The sequence below is a fragment of the Asterias rubens genome, chromosome 5 (assembly GCF_902459465.1).
Source record: "Asterias rubens chromosome 5, eAstRub1.3, whole genome shotgun sequence".
Lineage (NCBI taxonomy): Eukaryota > Metazoa > Echinodermata > Asteroidea > Forcipulatida > Asteriidae > Asterias > Asterias rubens.
Window position 1 is genome coordinate 2,805,781 of NC_047066.1, and position 20,582 is coordinate 2,826,362.

The 20,582-nt window shown below is 37.8% G+C and overlaps 1 protein-coding gene across 2 annotated transcripts; it reads right to left on the minus strand.

The window, feature by feature from the left end:
* Positions 1-307: 307 nt before the first annotated feature.
* LOC117290262 (large neutral amino acids transporter small subunit 4-like) lies at positions 308-12,975 on the minus strand. 2 transcript variants are annotated; one of them, XM_033771558.1, is made up of 12 exons: positions 12,830-12,975; positions 10,873-11,106; positions 7,502-7,742; positions 6,068-6,191; positions 5,557-5,649; positions 5,242-5,375; positions 4,757-4,909; positions 4,203-4,411; positions 3,140-3,636; positions 2,743-2,816; positions 2,203-2,326; positions 308-676 (listed from the first exon to the last, which is right to left on the minus strand). In XM_033771558.1, the coding sequence occupies exons 2-12, from the start codon at positions 11,030-11,032 to the stop codon at positions 497-499; spliced, it is 1,989 nt and encodes a 662-aa protein (XP_033627449.1). In that variant the 5' UTR covers positions 11,033-11,106; positions 12,830-12,975; the 3' UTR covers positions 308-496. The 2 variants fall into 2 exon arrangements, with proteins under 2 accessions (XP_033627449.1, XP_033627450.1); XM_033771559.1 differs by lacking the exons at positions 10,873-11,106; positions 12,830-12,975 and adding an exon at positions 8,606-8,685.
* Between the last annotated feature and the right edge of the window lie 7,607 nt (positions 12,976-20,582).

A 20,582-nucleotide genomic window follows, 5' to 3' on the forward strand; every position in this document is an offset into this window, starting at 1 on the left:
GCTTCATTTCAGATGAAGACTCTGCAAACAGAAGGGATCCAAATGCAGCTTCTAACAAAGCGTGGTGTACTCCTTGTGTAGAGTCTACATCCCGTCTTAGTAAAAAATAAAAGTGCTGTCCAGGCTAGTCTTTGTTCAAGCCGTAATGTCATGTCCAATTCACACACTAACACACACATCGGCAGGCGATTTTCACTGGCACCTTTCAGAGGAACCACACCACATTGCAGGCAAATTAATGCTTTTATAGTTCGAAATCAACACAGATAGTAACCTCTGGTTACCCCGCACGAAACCTTTACCAGAATTAGAAACTTTGACGAGCTTATCGGCAGGGATGTAGCATGATACCGCCGACGCCTCTTGGAGCCAACGACCGCACTAGGCATGATCCACATCAGCCATCGACAATACTACATACAACGCACTACCCTGCACTGTTTTTAGTTTTTTCAGTTTATGTCTTAGTAATCACATCATCAAGTTCACTGTCGCTTCAGACGTCTTCTGGTACGGGGTCCAAGATGTTCTTGGAGGGTCTGGATGTGAGGAGGGTTTGCTTGTCGCCAGCCACTGCCTCTCTCTTCTGCCTCTTTCTTAGTTTCTTTGCAAAGTAGATCATGTAGACTGGCATACCAAAGTTAAGAACTGACATGACGAGAAGAATCACATTAACCTGTAGAAAGTAGAAAAAGAGAAATAATAAGTCATCAGTCAAAAGAAGTGTTCACTTTTTAAAAACTTGATTTGGGGTTTAACAAAAGACAACAAGTTGAAAGGAGCCCAAAGAAATAGAGATTACACAGATTTGGCTATTTTTTGTAGTGATGGGACTGGCCAGAAATTCAACTCAGTTCCAGTTTCCATTCAGTTTTGAATAATACTTCACTTCAATTTGACGTAAAACTTTTTTAACCCCTTCACAACTACAGTATTTTGAAGGAAGCTTTATCCTTTGAGTGGCCATCAAGAGAGTAATGGGGGTTATACTTATGAGAAACTGAAATCTGAATCTATCAATCTGACAATTTGTCATTGATCGTTATACCAGTTGCTACCACCCACTTCATAATCCCGATATTTCAAAACCAGGAAGTGTAGAGGGAACGGTATTCCCTCAACAATTTCCTGTCACGGTAGAACAATGCAACAGTTTTTTTTTTTTAAAGGTACGCTCCAGCCGTTCAATTATTCCAATGAATGCCCGGAAATCACCAATGAATGCCCGGAAATCACCGCAACCCTGAAAGGTCGCGATAAACTGATAAAAGTAAAGTAACCTGAATTTTGCTCATATAAGGTGTTGGACCAAAACAATCCAGTGTAACGAGTCTGTTTTGTTGATCGATGCTCCACTGGAGCGTTTCCTGTGTCCGCTATTTATGGGTCTTGGTCAGAGTCAAGTTGTCAACAACCCCGACTTTTTATACCTGCATGACTTCTGGTATTTTTTTTGTTTTTTAGATAAGTGCTGGTATGATTTACAGCTTGAGCTCCTGTCCTTTATACAGGAACCCTTTTAGTTCTGATAAATAAAAACCATTGACCTCTTATGGTAGGTGTTTAAATCAGTTCCCTTCTGAAATATTATTTCATGGTTCAGTACACCTTGCACACGCAATCCACTTGTGTTACCTCATTAAATTTAACTACTTCGACCTCTTTTCAAAATGATATAATAGTGGCCAATAACCTTTATCAATTTCGGACCTAAAAGGTAGGGTCATTTAGATTGGTAAACACTTGAAAAATTAATGACCGTAAAAGTTTACTTGGTGACAAGCACTATAAATCAGTATAACACTGACAAAATCAAATCTACGACACATTTTTCTAAATGCCAGAATAATTTGTTTTGCAATGAGGCAGTAAGATCAGGACTGGGATGTCATAAGGACTGTGCAATTCTCAACCCTATTTGAATGTTTTAGGAAGTGCTTGATTTTTTAACACATTTCAAGTGATGTCCCAAATATGCATTTTTGTTGTAAGCTATAGTTAATAAGAAACCGCTATTCACTCAAGAAAGTCCAAGAGCAATTTCCTCTTTTTTCTACTGCAGTTTCCTTTTTTTAAGGGTACTAAAAATAAGGGTAAATTAGAAAAAAAAATGCACTCCAGAAGGTAAATGTCCTCCACCTCAAATATGCTCGTGACTTGGACTTCACTTTTTCAGAATCAATTTGAAGGCAAAGTACTTACATAGAATGGGTCTCCAGCTAGAGGTCCCTGTATGACGACAAAGATGGGGTATTGCAAGAGGGTGAAACAGGCTGAGATGAGGGACTGTAGACCGATTAAACTGCCTACTTGAGATGCTGGGTACCTGAAGGACAAAAAGAGGAGTAGACATTGATTAAAAAGTTGATAATACTTCTCGTTGTAATTCTGGTTTATTCATAGATGCGTTGAGTCTGATAGATAAACAAATCGCTTCAATAACTTTTGACTTTCGGTCACTTAATTCAGTTTGATGTCATGAATAAACCAAGGAAGGCAGTGGTAGCACTTGAAGACTAACTAATTACATAAAAACTGCAAGAGCTTTTGTAGCAACAATTCTACTTAATCTGATGACGTGGTTGTTGCTACGAAAGCTTATGTGCTTTGTTTATTTAATTAGTTTGGCTTTAAGTGCTACCCCCACCTTTCTTGTTTTATTCATGACATCAAACTGAAATGATGTGACCCAAGTTGAAGGTGGTGTTTTCACAAATATTTGAAAGTAAAATATTGACTTACGTGATTGCATAAAGACCACAGCACGCTGAATGGATGAAACCTCTGATGATTGTGTGCAAAATAAAACTAATAATCTGCAGGAGAAAGAAAATAAAAAAATTACAAATAAAATCTCATTCTGTGGTAGATTTAAGTGCCAACAAAACAAATCTTGTATTTCATTTTTCCAAAGTGGTTCCAAAAATGTTTCAATTCACTAAAAATTGCAAGTGCTTGCCAGTAATTGAAATGTCTTATTCCTATCTTCCCTTTTCAAGAAAACTAAGTAAGAAATAATTGAATTCAAAAATATGGTTTTTTTTTTAGACTGTAACAGAAAAGGCCAGTAATTGAAATGTCTTATTCCAATCTTCCCTTTTCAAGAAAATTAAGTAAGAAATAATTGAAGTATTCTGACCTGTACATTTAGGCTTGGGACGAGGACGGTAACGCCAAAGAACATGAGCAAGGTGTTAGTTATCCCAAAGGCGTAACTCCCATTGAGCAGTTTGCGTATCTTCAAACTCATCGGTGGTTTCTCTCCATCAATGGTGTCCGACCCGTTGCTGTCCGTGCTCGACAGACGCGATTTCCACGATCCCAGCCTGTCTCTTCCGAGATCAAAACTCTTGTTGCGAATAAAGTTTCCTAACATGTTCGGCTTATTCATTTCGGGAAGGCTGAATTTACGGGTGATGGGTTTAACAATATCGTTCGGTTCCTCGCTGAATACGTTGTCGTCGCCGGCCTTGCTGGAAATGGACATAGCACGTTTGTTGACGCTGTTCTTGCGCTTATTGCCTTTAAGGTTATCTAGTGTCTCTTTGATTTTGTAGTCCATGACAGAACCGATGAGGGGAGATGTGACTAGACACATCAGTTGCAGAATACCGAATATATAGATGAAACTATTCACTGCAGAAATAAAAAATAAAAAACAAATTGCAATTTAAAACTAATTCAACATTGTTTCCAAACATTAGAGCATTTCTTCAATGAAGTTTTATGGCCCTAGGGAACATGGGGTCCCCTGTCTACCACAATTGCTTCAATTCCAATAATGCTTACGTTTAAAGCTACATAAAAATTCTAATCCAGCTCTGTTGCCAAACCGACTCCCAACCTTATTGGTTAGTGTGGCTTGAAAGAAATCTTCAGCGTTAGAGTTTTGATTTTCAGGTTTCAGGTTTATTTCCATACTTCAAGTGAGTACAACACAAGGAAAACTTCATAATAGTTTGATGAGGGCAAACAAGAAGCTGAAGCTTGTTGAAGTTCTGACCTCTTCACAAAGAATACACATAAACATCTAGTTGATAGTCATGAGTTTTCAGAAGATCCAACAATAACAAGAAGAAACTAAAAACAATTAGTTAACTTGCAGGTACAATCATGTGTAAATCTCTTTTGTGGGGATGTTGGCTCTGAAAAAAATTACAAAATATTTTTTTTTAATTCCAACTCGACTCTCAAATATTTACCTGTATCAGTGTCTCCGCCCGTGATACCCTCCAACATAGATGTGAGCGATCCGATGAAAAACAAGAGACGCAGCTGAGTGATGCACATGACGACCAGAGAGAGGAGATAGAGGGGAGTGAAGACGTTGCCGATGAGAGAACGATCCTTGGAGGACTTCTTTGCCTTCTTCTTGATGACTTCTAGGTTGAGTTGAAGCTCAAGGTTGTGTCTGTAGAAGGAGAATAAGAAGCAGATTAAGAAGGTGTTCTTGAGATGCAGATTAAGAATGGTATTTTTGAGATGCCATTTTTTGTTTCATGCACAATAAAATGTTCAGTGCCTACCACGAACTTCCATTTGATAGTTTTTTGCTGTAACAGACAATTCAAAAATTATCCATTGGTCGTTGTACTCGATTCAAACTTTGAGGTTCCTGCACTTCTATTGAATGTTTAACTCAACCATTACATCACAAACTATCAAGTTGTTTAACTCGAGTGTCATTTTCAAAATAGTGTCTTCAAGAAAGGATGTTTAGCTACAGTGCAGTCATATTTTTCATGAAAGAACTTACTGTGATGAGTAAATCTTGCTGCCTTTCCTTAGGAGAATCTCCGCTGGTGGTTTTTCTTCGTCGACACTCAGACGGCGACCAACGGAAGACACAATGGAGTAAAATTGCTTTCCAGTCACTTTGTGGTCAGCTCGCAAGATGTTGAAGTGGATTCTGTTAGAAAAATTATTATAATAATATTAAAACATGTTTGTTGTAATAAGGACTAAGGATGCCTCTGAAGTGAACTTTTAAGATCACTGTAGTTCGCAAGCCTGAGGAAACCTGTTAATAAGGGAGCTTGCTTTGTATGATTTTTCGAAAGTTGGGCAAGTAGTGAGCACAAATTTCATTCACTAGAACTTAAGTCAAGTTCATTACTTCTTAATGAGATATTTCTTATACAAATCCTTCTCAAAAGTAACGGTCTGAAAAACTCTCAAATTGGTCAGTTGTTAAGCATTTTATTTGGATTTTTCTCAAGTCCTTTGAGTTTCAAAACTCACCCAAATTTGGCATCTTCAGGATCCGGGATGGGCTCCATGGGGACGTTAATGATGCAGTTGACAACAACGAAGAGAGTCGCTATGGCAACTCCTGTGAAAATGTACTGCCTTGAAAGCCCAAGATCATACAAAACCTGCAAGAAGAAGACAAATATAATTAAGATTTTAAAATTCCTGGCTGCATCTTAAACAATGCCGACTGAAAGTTATCAGTCAGTAGTTCAATTGCAAATTTTGTAATTTGGGTCAATTTAATTTTGTCTAAGAGAGCAGAATCTTAATATATTATTTGTTTTTCTTCCGACTATAGCCTACCTTCAATATGAGGAAGAGAATAGCAGCCGATGCATACGATCCTATACTGAAGCTGATGATGGTGGAACGCTTCGCTGGAAACAAGTTAGCGACCTAGGATATTGAAAACAAAAACAATGGATTATATAACTTTTAACGGGAGTATAATCACTTTGTTTTTTTATGCTGTAATTCTGACTTGTAGGCAACATTATCAAGAATAATACAGTAAAAAAGTCCACCGTGGAAATTTCAGCTAGTACCGTGTCTACTTGCTGAGAAAACAGAAGAAGAAAAAAAGCTATGTGACAGTGGCTACCAACTCCATCTCTGGCTTTAGCAATCTGAGTAACGATTCATGCATGAATGTTTTTGGGGTGAAAAACTATCCAACCCTTTTACCTTTGAAGGGGCATCTGTTTGTTCAAAAGCTTACAAGAATAATAAATCTTCTTGGATCAATTCAGATTTCTTGTTTACTCACCTGAATAATAAATCTTCTTGGATCAATTCAGATTTCTTGTTTACTCACCTGAAAGGACGTGAAGGTCACCATGATGCCACCTACGCCATTCAGCGCAACGGCAGGGAACAACAGCCATGAGGTTTCCACTGTTGACCATCCAAACAGCAAACAAGACACAATGAACATGAACCTATCATAAACAAAAAGAACAAAACCAAGTTAATTATTTTAACCGATCGTTCACACAAATTAACAACCATAAATGTGACTTAACCGTGTTACAAATAAATTTGTCGTAAAAAAAAAAAAAAAAAAAGTAAAAAAAAACTCAATTTTGTCGTAAAATTAACCAACCAAAGATCTCTTTTAAGCAATTTCCAATAATTGTTATCAGAGTTCAAGCAATGTCAACCCATGAACAAAAATATTTTATCAAACAGCAGATTTTGCAAACCAAACACATGACAAAACCAAACCCCAAAAAATGTATTGTAAACCAAGATACAAACAAAGTCCAAGGAACAATGGGTATTGATCACAATTGACAGTAACTGTAAACAAATGTTGTTAAATCACGTTCACGGCCGATGAACTTGGGCAAGAAGCCATTCTAAAATTAGCATTTCCAGCAGATAAAGTCCATCACTGATTATTTATTAGGTGAAGGATGCCCATGTCAGACAAAATGTCACAAATAAAAGCCAAACTTATCAGGTAGAACTAACAGTGTAAACAATATAATAGGCATTAACCCAATCCAATTTTTTATACTAGAAACAAAGAAGGCGCATACCAAATCTGATTTGCGATACACAAAACAACAAGAAACAAAAGCTTTGAACTTTAGGTCATCAATCTCCCAAATTAGCTCAATTTTATCATTTTAGTTTGTACCAAGACGTGACTACTGGCTGGTTCAAAAATATGACCCAATTCGTTCCCTTGTTCTAATTTTAGAGAGGGTACCCTCTTCAGGGGTAGATTTCACAAAGATGGTCCCAGCTTAGGAGTTTTCCTAGAGTTATTTTAAACTTCAGGCTAGTCCTAATAGTTTAAGTTAGGATGAGTATCTAGTCCGTACTCAAGACAAGACTAGTCTTAACTCTTTTAAGTCCAACCCCTGGTGGAAAAGTTTCCGTATGGCGCCACCACTTTTTCCTTCGATATGAAATAATATAGTATCTTATTTACCTCAATGAGATATCCCTTTTTGTAAAAATGAGTGAAAAAGTGGTGGCGCCATATGGAAAGTTATCCCCCCTGGTTAACAAGTAAATGGTTGGGAAAAGTTTCCGTATGGCGCCACCACTTTTTCATTCGATATAAAATAATATAGGAACTTATTTACCTGATTGATATATCCCTTTTTGTAAAAATGAGTGAACAAGTGGTGGCGCCATACGGAAAGTTATCCAATGGTTGATTTATCACCGTTGGTTTTTAATTGGGGGAAGAGGATTTTTAATAATTTTGATAAGTCCAATAACTAAATCAACTTACGATCCAAGTATCCTGAGTAGTCTGGAGCCGAACTTGTCCATGGCCAGCCCAATCGGGAATGTCAGTCCACTTAGAAGGAAAGAACCAACGGTGAACGCCAAATTCAGTTTCTCGTCCTGCTTGCCGCAGCGAGGATAGCCCGACTCTGTAACCGGGAGGGTATAGTTCATGTCGTACATTGCGTCGTCGTAGTTTTCGGATGAGTTTGAAGGGAAGTCTGTTCCATTCCCACCACCGGGCACTGTTCGTAGAAAAAATAAAAAGTCAATTAAGAGAAAATTATCAACAGGATAAAGAAAAAAGGCTCTAATGTTAAAAAATGTGCAAGATAAAATAAGGCGTCAAGTTTTTTTTAAATAATTTAAAAATAAAGAAAAAGATGGACCTCAAATCAACAGACGGCACGATCAAAATTTATTAAGTAACTATTTTTAGACAATTTGGGGTTGAACAAAGAAAAATTAGATAGGACTTGAACCTTCGACCTCCGGATTAACAAACAAGCCCTTTACTAGATGAGCCTGTTAGCAGTCTCATTAGGCATATCTGTCAATGATATGAGTGTCAAATAGAGGCCATTCAATATCTAACTGCCATATAACCAGGAATCACAGCCTAATTAATGCCACAACCTAGAAAGCTACACCAGAGGGAATTATTTTTGGCATTGCAATGTTTTGCAGCCATTTGGTCAGCCAAGCCTAGGCTTTTAATAACTTGAATGCATCTTTCCTATTTTTGACCTAACCTAAAACACATATTTGCAGTAGAGTAGCAGAGTGTATTATTCATGCACTTGTTCATTAACTTTCCGGAGTATAATATTCATAATTTATTGATTGGTTTTTGGTTTGGTTTTTTTTGATGCCCAATTCAACTTAAAAACTAGGAAGGAAAGACCTGCCACCCCTGCATGAGTTTTAGAACAGTACAAAGAAATATTTGCAACACAACATTGACATTTTTTGCTTGAAAACAACAATTTTTAAGTGAAGGAAGGTAAGATCATGCATGTCAAAACAACAAAATACAGTTTAATATTCGTCCAAGATTATCCACAGTCCATTAGCATTGTAATAGAAAGGTGGTGCCAGTTTTTTTTACCATTATTTTATTTTAATTGCTTGTCCAGGGCACCAAGAAACAAGCGGAGAGCAGGCAGCAGCTTTCACATCAACAAACAAAGCGCCTGACAAAGGTTTCCCATATGCTCAATAAAAGCGCCCCTCCTATTGGCCGCTGCTTTTGGCCAGTGTTGCCATGCAAATAGAAGCGGTGCTCTGATTGGTCCAGATCGGGAGCTGCATCACCATGCAGATAAAAGTGGAGCAGTCGATTATGCCCAATAGGGGTGTTTTGTGTTCTTGGGCATCAGGCACACATGAGCATGCCACAGTACTGCACAATTTAATCTGGGAAACAATTATTTATGCAGCTTCCTTGTTTATAGCTCCTTGCTTTACTGAAACCATACTGAACAACCAGCAACTTGAAGTACCAGGACAGTCAAAACAAATTAAAAAGTCAATTATTTCATTGCATGCATCACACAACCATGACAACAACAAATGCTGTATTGAATACTGTAGGAAGCTGGCATTTATTTTAATGATCTCGCTTTTCAATTGTTCGCAAATTTGTCTCACCAACAAATAATACTAGGAAATATGAACAATGAACATTTCACCAACAGAAAATATTAGAGAAAAACCACAAATTCTAGTTTTATAAGGATCAGCATAAAACGAACAGCTGATCCCAGGGGCCCTTCCTAAAAATAAACCACCCCTACTGAGAAGTGGTACAACCCGAACCAGTAGATTGTATGCAAATGCATTTTAAGTTCTTAAAACCATATCAGCTGGTCAGTGTACACTTTTAGATGCTGATGGCTGTGGCATGGTTGAAGTGTGTTATGACATCCGATGCCCGACCGATTTATCAAAATCATAGAAAGAAGGATTGTCCGACAAACAATGGAGCAAGTTGTTTAGGATACATCAATCATATGGGGTGGCCGATATTTCTTTGTTGTTATTAGGTGAACCATAACGTATCCATTTCGGCAACCGAGATGGTATCACAATACTTCTGCAGTTAGCTTTTTCTCGTAGCCCTAGTGCCTGCCTCATGTAACTCTGATTCTTATTTGTCAACTATCAACATTTCCTTATAAGTTGTCAACATCAATAGTATTTCCATTGAAATAATTTGAATTGTCTTACTTGCACATTATTACTATTAGATAAGAAAATTGTGCTCGGTAAAACTGGAAGACATTTAAACAAGTTTGTGTGCAAATAGACAACACAAATTCAACCCTAACTAACCCATTCCACCTGCAATATTCTTTGCATACTATTAATACAAAATTTTTTCTTCAGAACTGAATATTTTACATGCGCGACCTTGATTTCCCCCTATTTTATTTCCACCAGGTGTCCAATAATTGTGTAAGCTCAGAAGTTTTTTTCATCCAGGCCTAAATAAAGGTGCCGATGAATGATTTATTCGGAGGTCATTTGAAAAAAGATCAGGGTCCCAGCACAAAAATACCAGGGTCCTTTTTGTTATTGTATAAAAAGGTTATGTTTACATCAGCCCATGTTTACAATTTTCCAGGCCCAAGAAAATTCCCAGCGTGGAACCCCAGCTTTAAGATGTTATTGTATTACGTAACCCACTGAGCTTGCTTGTCAACCCTCGATGCAAATTGAGTATAAGATGGGGCCCAGGCGCGACAAAAGGACAGTCAAAACACACTGGCTTTATTACATGGAAAACAGATGTTTTGCAATAACAAAGACCTGCTTGTGGCAGACTCTGTTTATTCGCGTGATCTGACAGCACAATAACAACTTGGTAGAGCGAGAGAGGGTTTGCAGGTTTATTTGGTTGGTATAAAACCTGTTGTGCTTTTTATAATTTGAACAAGATCAGTTGTGGGGCCATTATCTTTCGGGAAAAGGTATTAAATGCAACAACATTAAAGTTAGTTTGATGGTTTGATGATTTTAAGACCTCGAACACAAGACCACAAAACATGTGCAGAAGTATCGTTTCTTAACTTGCAAAAACGGTGTCACAAACATTTACGTGTAGGGATTTAAATTGTCTTATGGTTAAAAAAAAACTTCACACTGGCAATACTATAGAATCATTTATAATATTATTGCATCACGGACAACTTAGATAAAGTTGGTACTCTTTCCTGCATTAAAATGCAACAAAAACTTCATCCATTTGTTTCACTGTTTAAACGATCTAAAATCAATCCGTTAAATTTCAAAAACAATATTTGTAGAGCTTCATAAGGATACAAAATAGTTTTACTAAAAAGTATTACACATTTTGAATGGAAGAAAACTTACTTGATTGGGGGCAGACATTGCTGTAAAATCCCTCCTCGAGTAGGACTGGAAGAAGCGAACTCCAGCCGAGCAACACCGCCGAGAAAAACAAGTTCTCGATCACCATTGTGCCGACGAGCCAGATCCGGCGCGTTTCGGCAGTCTTCAAAGTTGGTGCCATTGTTGATTTGTTTTTTGATGATTTCTTGTTGAAATATTCAACTCAAAACACCCTCCCGCAGTTCCGTGCAAAACCTAGAAATGATATCCCAAAAAAATCATTTAGATTTGCAATAAATACTTCTTGTCATAAGTTTCGCCACACAACGCGGTTCCGTGCAAAATCTGTGCAAAACTGCATCAGAAAATTATTCTGAACAGTTCAGTTATGCACCAAAAAGAAAAATAACTCACTGGAGGGTTTAAGTTAACTGGAACTGTTAAATTTAACTGCCGTTCTGGAAAATTGTCTTCCTAAACTGCCCAATGACAAATTCCATCAACCATTTCACTGCCCGGCTGGCGTGTTTCTTTGCGGTCAGACTGATTTAACAACGGCATTTTTAACAATGGTGTGTGAACAGGTACGGACACGTTTAACCACATAATACAATCCCGTATCATTAATGGAGCCTGAACTAATTTACTCACCGATTATTGCGCAACTAACGGGTAATGCAAATCAATTAGACTTTCTTAATAAGATTGCTGGCCTTTTTGCGAGAAGATTTGCCGAAACCATGATTAACTTTTTAAAATAACCATTCACCCATTTACACACGAAAAACTTTTCTCCATTTACAAAGAACCCGTGTATGTACGTTGATCGAGTTTCTTCGTGCAATACTCAATGTGAAAACATGTACAGCAAACATGTACATTACCCTTAGAGGAACCTAGCTCGTTCAATATGATGACATTTAGATTGAAAAGAATTTCTTTCTCACATTAATTTATGATTTAGCGCACGAGTGAAACACATGCACCTCGTGATGCAACATAATGGGATGGTCGATGCACACATACTGCGATCACATAGCAGACACGCGTGTTTGAGTTTATTGCATCATGTCAAGTTTCATACCATTGGGCAATGCAACACAAAGAGTGCACAATGAATGGATCTGAAATAATATTATGAATGAGATTATGATCATTTGCACTGGGCGTCGGCTAAAATATAATAATAAATCTGTCTGCTTTCTGAAATCATGTTGAGGCTCATACCTAATATAATTTATCACATTCGTTTTAAAATGTATCCGGAAATTATTAGTTTATTTCACTAATTCATGATCGAAATATTTTATTGAAAAGTACGTCCGTTTCTTTCTCATTGAACTATCAATTGCAATGTCAAATAATTCACAAAAAATACTTCAGAAAAATTTAGTTGTTCAACAACAAATTCTGCGAAGAGCCCGGCACTGCAAATTGACGATGAATTATCAAAGACAATGAAAGGTGGTAATTGTATGCAGTCTCCATCTAGAACCGAGAGAAGAGAGCCAACTTCCTGTTGCTCCCTTCTCTTTCTGCCCATGCTCGACCTCTCGGAACATCATCCGATCTCAGGCCTCGCTGATTATTACACGATAAACAGATTCAAGAATAAAGAGAACCCCTGGGCATCTCAAAAAATTAATGAGGAAGAGAATTGTGACCTCCATCAACGATCAGCTGATGGGGCCACTGCGGCCGTTGCGGGTTCAACAAAACCACTGCTTGAAAGAAACAATTCTCAAATCCAGTCCAAAATAAATCAGATGAATTTGCCATGAATTCTTTTTAGTATAGATGTAAAATCTACAACTACATCGGTTGACGGGTTGACCAACATCTCGACGGAGTTTCCCAATATTCGTCGGAGTTGCGCAAGAATGAACCATCCATCTGCATCCCTTTGTTGCAAGTCAAGTTGGAAGCCTCGTTCAAAAAATTGAATAAAATAAGTTCAGAATCCACCCAATAAACTTACCTGCACGCAGAGATGGTGATAATCCCAAGAGAAGCTACAGCCGAGAAAGCTGGGCTCAAAGGGTAGCGGAACGGGTCCTAGCGAAGCAAAATTCCTGCACCTTTCAACCAATTTTTGATTTCAACTCGCAAGTTCTGTTACGCCGCAATTCCTTTTTATCCTGCAGTGGTTCCCCAACGATATCAGCTGTTTCCCCTGAACCGCAGTCCGCCAATCAGCTGTTTGATGGATGCAACTATTCTGTTACTGGGGGTGTTCTCTTCAAATAGTGTCACTGTCACCACTGCATTTTATTTCGTACTTAATGAAGTAGCCACAAATATCTAAATTTGTGATAATAATAGTTTTGAAGTAATATTTTAGAGTAATGTTAGTTTTTACATGCAAAATTTGTGGGAATAAGTATTTTATTGTGACTTTGAGACCCCTTTATGTGAATGGTTGTTTCCTAGATCCAATTGCGAAATCCCCATTCGTTGCTTATGGCCTTCATTCCACGCCCACAGATACTGATAATATTACGATGCATGTCGTAAACAACGAGACACGACCATTGTGTTCACAGGGAAATACAATAGGGGCAACCCCGTCAAGGCGATGGGTAAGAACACTCATTAAATAAAATTGTCTCGTTGTACAGCTTTTTGAAGACTTTAAACGTCCGCATAACCCAAGTTAAACATGATTGATGTTGTATGGCATTGAAAGGTAAACAAAAATTAAAAGTAAAGGCAATTTTTCAGACGTGGATTTGATAAAAGGTTACCAACTTCCCTCTTTTTGTTAAATGGTTGTGTCTAGAATCGCACGATGAAAATTTCAGCATGATTCATCATGGGCAGCAGCTTTCGGTTTACCACTCTCTTTATTCGACAAACAAGGAAAACCCGTCGCTGTGTCACTTTCAAATCGGATCGATGATGATAGCATTGTTCAAAGAGGACTTAGCATTTTATCATTGTCCAGCAGAGAAGACTTCCCTAGTTACTGAGTAATAATTAAAATATGGATTCCATATTTAATCAGGATGGGTCAAAGGTAGTAGCACGGTCGGATCTAACTTGACTGATGATGGGGGAATCCTTTAGTTAAGACTCGCTGGGGAATGTTTCTTGCGGTTTTGGACAGTTAGTTACACATTAATCATTTTTCTATTCAAGTCGTGGCCCGCTAGAAAATCCAACAAATATAGAAATTGCAACACGGAATTCTTGGGCATGAAGTCATCTGTGGAGTTCCCTCATTGAAGAATTCGGAACGTTAAAGTCGTACGACGAAATCAGGAAGGAAATTTGTGAACAGCATAATAGATTTTTTGTTTACCTTTGTTGTAGTGGGAAATCTAACAAATTTCGTAAAAATTGCAACACGGAATGCTCCGGCGTGGAGTCATTTTTAAAAGCTCAGCAAGAATTCAAAATTTGTTTGCAATATTTTGTATATTCATTTTTATTTTACAATTTACGGTGAATTAATCATAATGATAATGTACATTTAGCAATACATACTATACTGCGCATTATAATGCATTTGTTCGGGTAGGCCTGTGGTTACTTTATTTTAACAGTTGTCACGTTACTTTACAACCCATTGGAAATTGAGGTGTTTTTTTTACATGGGGACAATATTAAAACGCACTTGGAGCAATACGGTAAAGATTCAACACTACAACCATTGCTCCATGCTACAACTTAAAAACATAATGACCCACGCATGTCCTTTCTCTATGGACAAACCGCGAAAGGTAGCTTAGATAATTTAAACATTAGAACACTTTTCAAGAATGGTAATCCCCCAAAAGATTAACCACTAAACCACTCAATTAATACCACCACATTATTTAGCAAACCAATATAGCCTACCATGGAGAAAGTTTCTACTAGCTGTCTGGCCTAAACAAACATGACCAATCTTTTTGGTTAAACCACGAAAGGTAGCTTACATAGTGATATACAGTGGAGTACTTTTCAATAATGGTAATCCCCTAAAAACATTAACCACTAAACCACTAAATTAATACCACCACATTTATTAGCAAACCAAGATACCATGGAGAAAGTTTCTACTAGCTGTCTGGCCAACAAACACGGCAATTCAATATGGTTAAACCACAAGCTATAGCTTACATAATCATTAACTGTGGATCAAGAATGGTACTCCCCCAAAAAGTTTACCACTAAACCACCAAATTAATATCACCACAAATTTAGCAAACCTATGGAGAAAGTGTCTATCTGTATTATAGCATATACCAAATCCACGACCGACTGTCATTTCACACTACCAAAATAATTGCGCAACTTTAAAGCCAAACTTCAGAGGACCGAACAACAACTCGTGACTGGAGCAGGCACGTGAGCTAACAAAAGGACATCTCAGAGCGCTCCATTGGCCGCGGACAAAGACGTCTTAAACATGGCCCTTGCTCAAAGGCCTATAACCCTAACGACCAAAACAAGTTTGGGCAATCCCTTCTGAACAGTTGACAGTTACACTAGTCATAAAGAAACATAAATTTCATGTTCTTTTATGGTTGTTTAAGTCACTTGAAAACCAACTTTCCCTTTTCAGCTGATCATAAAATTTACTTCAATCATAAACTTTTCCTCTGTGACCTTTTTTTGATATTTTGTATGCAACACGGTCCCTCGAAAAAAAAAACAGTGTATGAATGGACCATCGTGCGTAAACAAGCTTCAAGGCAGGGTGTACTTTGTGGTTACTCCGAAAAGTTGAGCATACAACTTACGTGGTAAAGTGCACTGCTTGGGAACTGTTTTAAAATATTTGTGGAAACGACCCCTCTGAAGTGGTTTTGGAAAAAGAGGTAATTTTCACCACAAACTTTCAACTTTCTTGCAACTTTGATGACCAATTGAGTCAGTTATGTTCATAGGTTTGTTATTTACATTATGTTGGGATAACCAGTGAGAATATGGTCGGCTAGGCATTCCATAGAAAGACAATGAAATAATTGTTCGGTTGGTAGATAAAACTAACATGAGACATTTTTTTCTTCAAAAGGTGGTATCGCTTTTGAAATGTCATTGAAAATCCGGCTGAAAAACGTTTCTTAATTGTGTGCTGAATAAAAACTTAATATATATTTTTTAAAAAAACCACGTTTCCTAGTGAAACGATAAAGCTGATAACCAAGTAAGTTTGTAATACCAATATAAAGAGTGAGGACCAAACACATACATTCCCTTTGAATAAATTATTCAATCGATACATTAAAAACAATTGGGTGATGATAGGGCCTAAAACACAGTTCTGCTCGGTTTCTCCAGCTGAAGCTTCGAAAACCCAAAATTTACAACAACAAAAAATCATTAATACACTAAACCAAATACTCAACTTGGAAAAATTAAACTTTGTATCAGTCAGTGGTTTTTGTTTGCTGAAGAAATGACAAACGAATCGTGGAATCGTGGGTGAGCAAACAAGAAAATCATAGTGAAAGCACTCCAGAACTCGAACAAACAAACTCATAAGTCGAAAACAACTCCAAGAAAACTCCCCCAAAAAGTTCAACCTTATTTGACACATTGACAGTTCATTTACATCACAAAGGCCATAAGGAGAACTGGGCATAATTTCATTGATTGCTCTAATGAGACACTAATCTAGCCAGTGCAATTCCCTTTTCAAAAAACTTGTATAGGCATGCGTGTACTTGAGAGGTCTCTAACCCGATCTATATCATTGTATGCAAATCGGTTAACCTATTATTGTGCGCGCAACGTGCTTTCGCGAGGACACCAAAGTCGGGCACGCAATATTCAAAACAAGTTATCACGTAACTTTGCATGGATCCTTCCGTATTCATGAATTGAATTTGATATCCGATGTTTACCGATAGTTCCTATACAATGTTTTTGAACAAAGGGAACCACAAAATCTCACTGGCAGTCAAAAGAAGTTGAATTTACCACCTTTGGGCAACGTCCAATGACTAGATACAATTACTGGATGTTTCACGATGTCGCCCGTAATTCATTGTTCACTCGGAGATTTATCGCGAAGAGCAAAGACAAATAGCAACTATTTATAGGAAAAAAACAACTGTTTTCAATGTTGAAAAATAGGTTGCGTCAAGCATAAATTAGGGGTATGACATTTTAATGAACCATGACGACAAACAGTAAATTTGATTTTGTTCCCATACAACGTTTCTCTTTCTGTTCTTTGTTTTGTTCCTGTATTTGTTCGCAAACCATTGTTCCTCTGTAGCTTAATATTATTTTCATCGATGAGAATAACTTCATTCACGAAAAGGTGTCTTTGATTTGCCCGCTATTTCTACTTACCTATACTGTAAAAACTGGGTGTTAAAATGCATACACTGACACATGTAGATGCTAACAACATCAACATTTACATCAAAATTTACAACATTCTCTCTAAAATGTAAAAGGGTGAAAAACACCACTCTTTACATTTCGAGTTTATTTATTTCTTTATTTAATTTATTTAAATCTTCGGACATAATTCTCTGTTGGCAGGGGCCGTCCAGGGTAAGGCAAAAGTTTTAAAAACTGTCATCAAAGCGATGCGCCCTCCCAGACCCCTCCAACAAAAAAACATACATGTTTGTAAAAAACAAGTTCCTCATAGACCTTATCGCAAATACCAATGCGCAAGCGCAGACTGTTGAATGAGGTGCATTGTGGGATATATATGGATCAAATTTGGATACCAGCAAGACCACAATGCACCTAATTCCAAGCTTTACGCGCGCGCCCCAGTATTGCGAAAAGGTCTATACTATGGCCCCTCAAAAAAGAGTGGTGGTTATTTCACTCTATTAGAGAGGTTTTACTCCAGGGCTGAGTGAAAAAAAAATCACTCAAAATAAAATGCAAACTTCAATCTAAAAGAGTGGAAGACCACTCGAAAAAGAGTTGTCCCTAATACGGCTCTTCAAAGAGTGCCTTTTCACTCATTTGCATTTAGAGAGTATAGGATGTTAGAGTAGTTTTTACACAAATTTCTGCCAACTACAATTAGGTTAATTTTGAGTCTCTCTTGGATATCATAACAATTATAATAACACCCATTATGATGTCAATATTTCATCACCCCATGTTTTAAGTCAAGTCCCAGGTGCTTGTATGTTTTTAATCATAGTGGCTTAATTTCTTTGAAAACTGTCTAGATGTAAAAGTGATATTTACTATACAATACATGTAATTGTTCTATTAGCATTCAAGTATTTATGTGCAAATCTGCACGTAATGTTTGTGTTATTATTACAGATTAAAAAAGAAAAACACATCAAAGACACTCGAAATGTCCTCCTTCGTGTACTACGTGATTGCACTGTCAACAATATATCCACCGAATCACAAAGTTTCGAGTTTTTTGCCAAATCCTTATTTATTTAGACCCGACTCCAACCTTTGGTCTTTTGGGTCGTCCGTAACCGAGTTCAATGAACGACCTGAATGGAAATATTTAGGGCGCCAAAACACCCAAGAGCAAAATTAGAAAAAAAGTGGCAGAGTACAAAAAGGCACGTGATCGGAATTCGGCTGGTTGAAGGAAGTCCATGGGGACAAATACTAGCTAGTGTATTTTTCCTTCTTCCATGTTTTCAACATCTGAGACGGTAAAATTGGGTTAATTTTCAGAAATTGAAGGACGTTTAAAGGCAGTGGACACTATTGGTAATTACTCAAAAAAAAAAATTAAGCATAAAACTTTACTTGGTAACAAGCAATGGGGAGCTGTTGATAGTATAAAACATTGTGAGAAACGGCTCCCTCTGAAGTAACGTAGTTTTCGAGAAAGAAGTAATTTTCCACTTATTTGATTTCGAGACCTCAGATTTAGAATTTGAGGTCCCGAAATCAACCATCTGAAAGCGCACAACTTTGTGTGACAAGGGTGTTTTTTCTTCCATTATTATCTCGCAACTTTGACGACCAATTGAGCTCAAATTTTCACAGGTTTATTATTTTATGCATATGTTGAGATACACCAAGTGAGAAGACCGGTCTTTGTCAATAACCAATAGTGTTCAGTTTCTTTAGAAAGTCATAAAGTCGGTGGCAAAGTTGATTTTAAGAAATGCCTTCCAAAATTCATTCATTCATTATTAGTTTATTATTTTAAAAACAAATGCCCATGGCGACCGGAGGTCGAACTACAGGGAAATATACAGAGATTAACAGAGCTTACTGAGAACTCGCTGCCACTTGATGTACGTTTTGATACTTTCTGGCAATTTAATAACATTTTGTTCCTAATTTAATCGTGGGCAAAAACATTGGACATCAGACGAAACTTTAGGGAGAATATCATGCCTGCAGAACATGCACTGTCGGATTTTGACCTTGTGTTTTGGAAAGGCATGGGGAATTATGAAGAACCATGATCTTTGGGCGCAGGGTGGAGGAGGGTTAGGAGTGGACACAGGGGGATATATGGGGAAGACATCCAACTATAGCTGACTTTCAAGATTTCGGCAATATAGGTCACAATAAGCAATAAACACTTTTTTTTAACAACTCGATTATTTTAATCCTATATGAATGTAGATATACAATGAAACTATATGCCTAACCTGTGAAAAGTTGATTTTGAAAGGTGCTGGCATTTTTAAATATCGCCGAAAATCCAGAGCGGTTATGTCCACGTCCAGGCAAGTGCAATAATCCGATTCAAACTTTTCGGAATAAATTTTCGGTAGTTCAAGTCTATTTTCTATACCATCCGCCCTGGTAATAGTTAAAAGCAGGACAGTTCTTTTCAGAACTGAGAAGTCTCCCGAACCCCTGAACATCTACTCCGCGGCAGTAGAATAAAACAAGACAGTTCTCTAAGAACAAACTCTACCTGGCAAGTACTTGCCAGGTAGAGTCAACAAACTGATCGTTTTACAAATCCTCACCACTTCGAAGTGAATGATTCTCAACTTGCTTTATACCATCGAAAGCTGTTGTACACCTAACCACGTACATTTTGTATCGCCATTAATTCCCTTCAAACTTTATTACGAAGATATTGGTATTGCATCAAAACCCTCACTATCAAATGTTATTTATTGTCCGCCTTATCGATTGCAATAAACCGCATTAATTATGGATCGGAAAGACAATGCAATAGTGAAGCATAAATTAACATAAGCCTAATAACAATGACTGTTTAAGTATATTAACATTTCTGCTGGAGTATTTGACATTGTACATAGGTGCCGGTGTCAGATGCATTTGTGTCCGCCATGCAATACTGTCCTCTCCGGACACTTTTGCATATGCAATCGTGTCCGGGGCAGTGCAAAACCGTTCGGCGGACATGACTGTACATCCATGACATGCACTTAGCATGTAAAAAAAATGGCGAACGTGTTCCGTCGCCCAAGGGCGTTTAATTGAATGTCAGACAACTCGTCCGTCGAGTTGCCCGAACCGTCGAGTTGTCCGAACGGACGAGTTGTCCGACGGACGGGTTATGTGGTCTCCGTTTAATTTACCACAAGGACAGTTTTGCACGGGGGCGGACACAACTGCATATGCAAATGTGTCCGGACGGACACAATTGCATTATGCAGTAGCGTCCGGGCGGACAAGATTGCATATGCAAAACCTTCCGGCGGACATTATTGCATATGCAATAATGTCCTCCGGATAGTATTGCATAGAGGACATAATTGCATGCGACACCGGTACTTGTATGGATGCCTATGGTTTCTCCGCATTTCAATGCTAAAAACTAGGGATACGCTGAGTGTAGCTCGTGTTTATTATGA

Excerpts from the sequence above, each read along its gene's own strand:
- LOC117290262 (XM_033771558.1), bottom strand. The coding sequence starts at position 11,032 with ATGGCACCAACTTTGAAGACTGCCGAAACGCGCCGGATCTGGCTCGTC. Across the intron at positions 6,192-7,501 it reads CTACTCAGGATACTTGGATC|GTTCATGTTCATTGTGTCTT; the intron begins GTAAGTTGATTT and ends TGTTTATGATAG. Across the intron at positions 4,412-4,756 it reads AGCAAGATTTACTCATCACA|ACACAACCTTGAGCTTCAAC; the intron begins GTAAGTTCTTTC and ends CTCCTTCTACAG.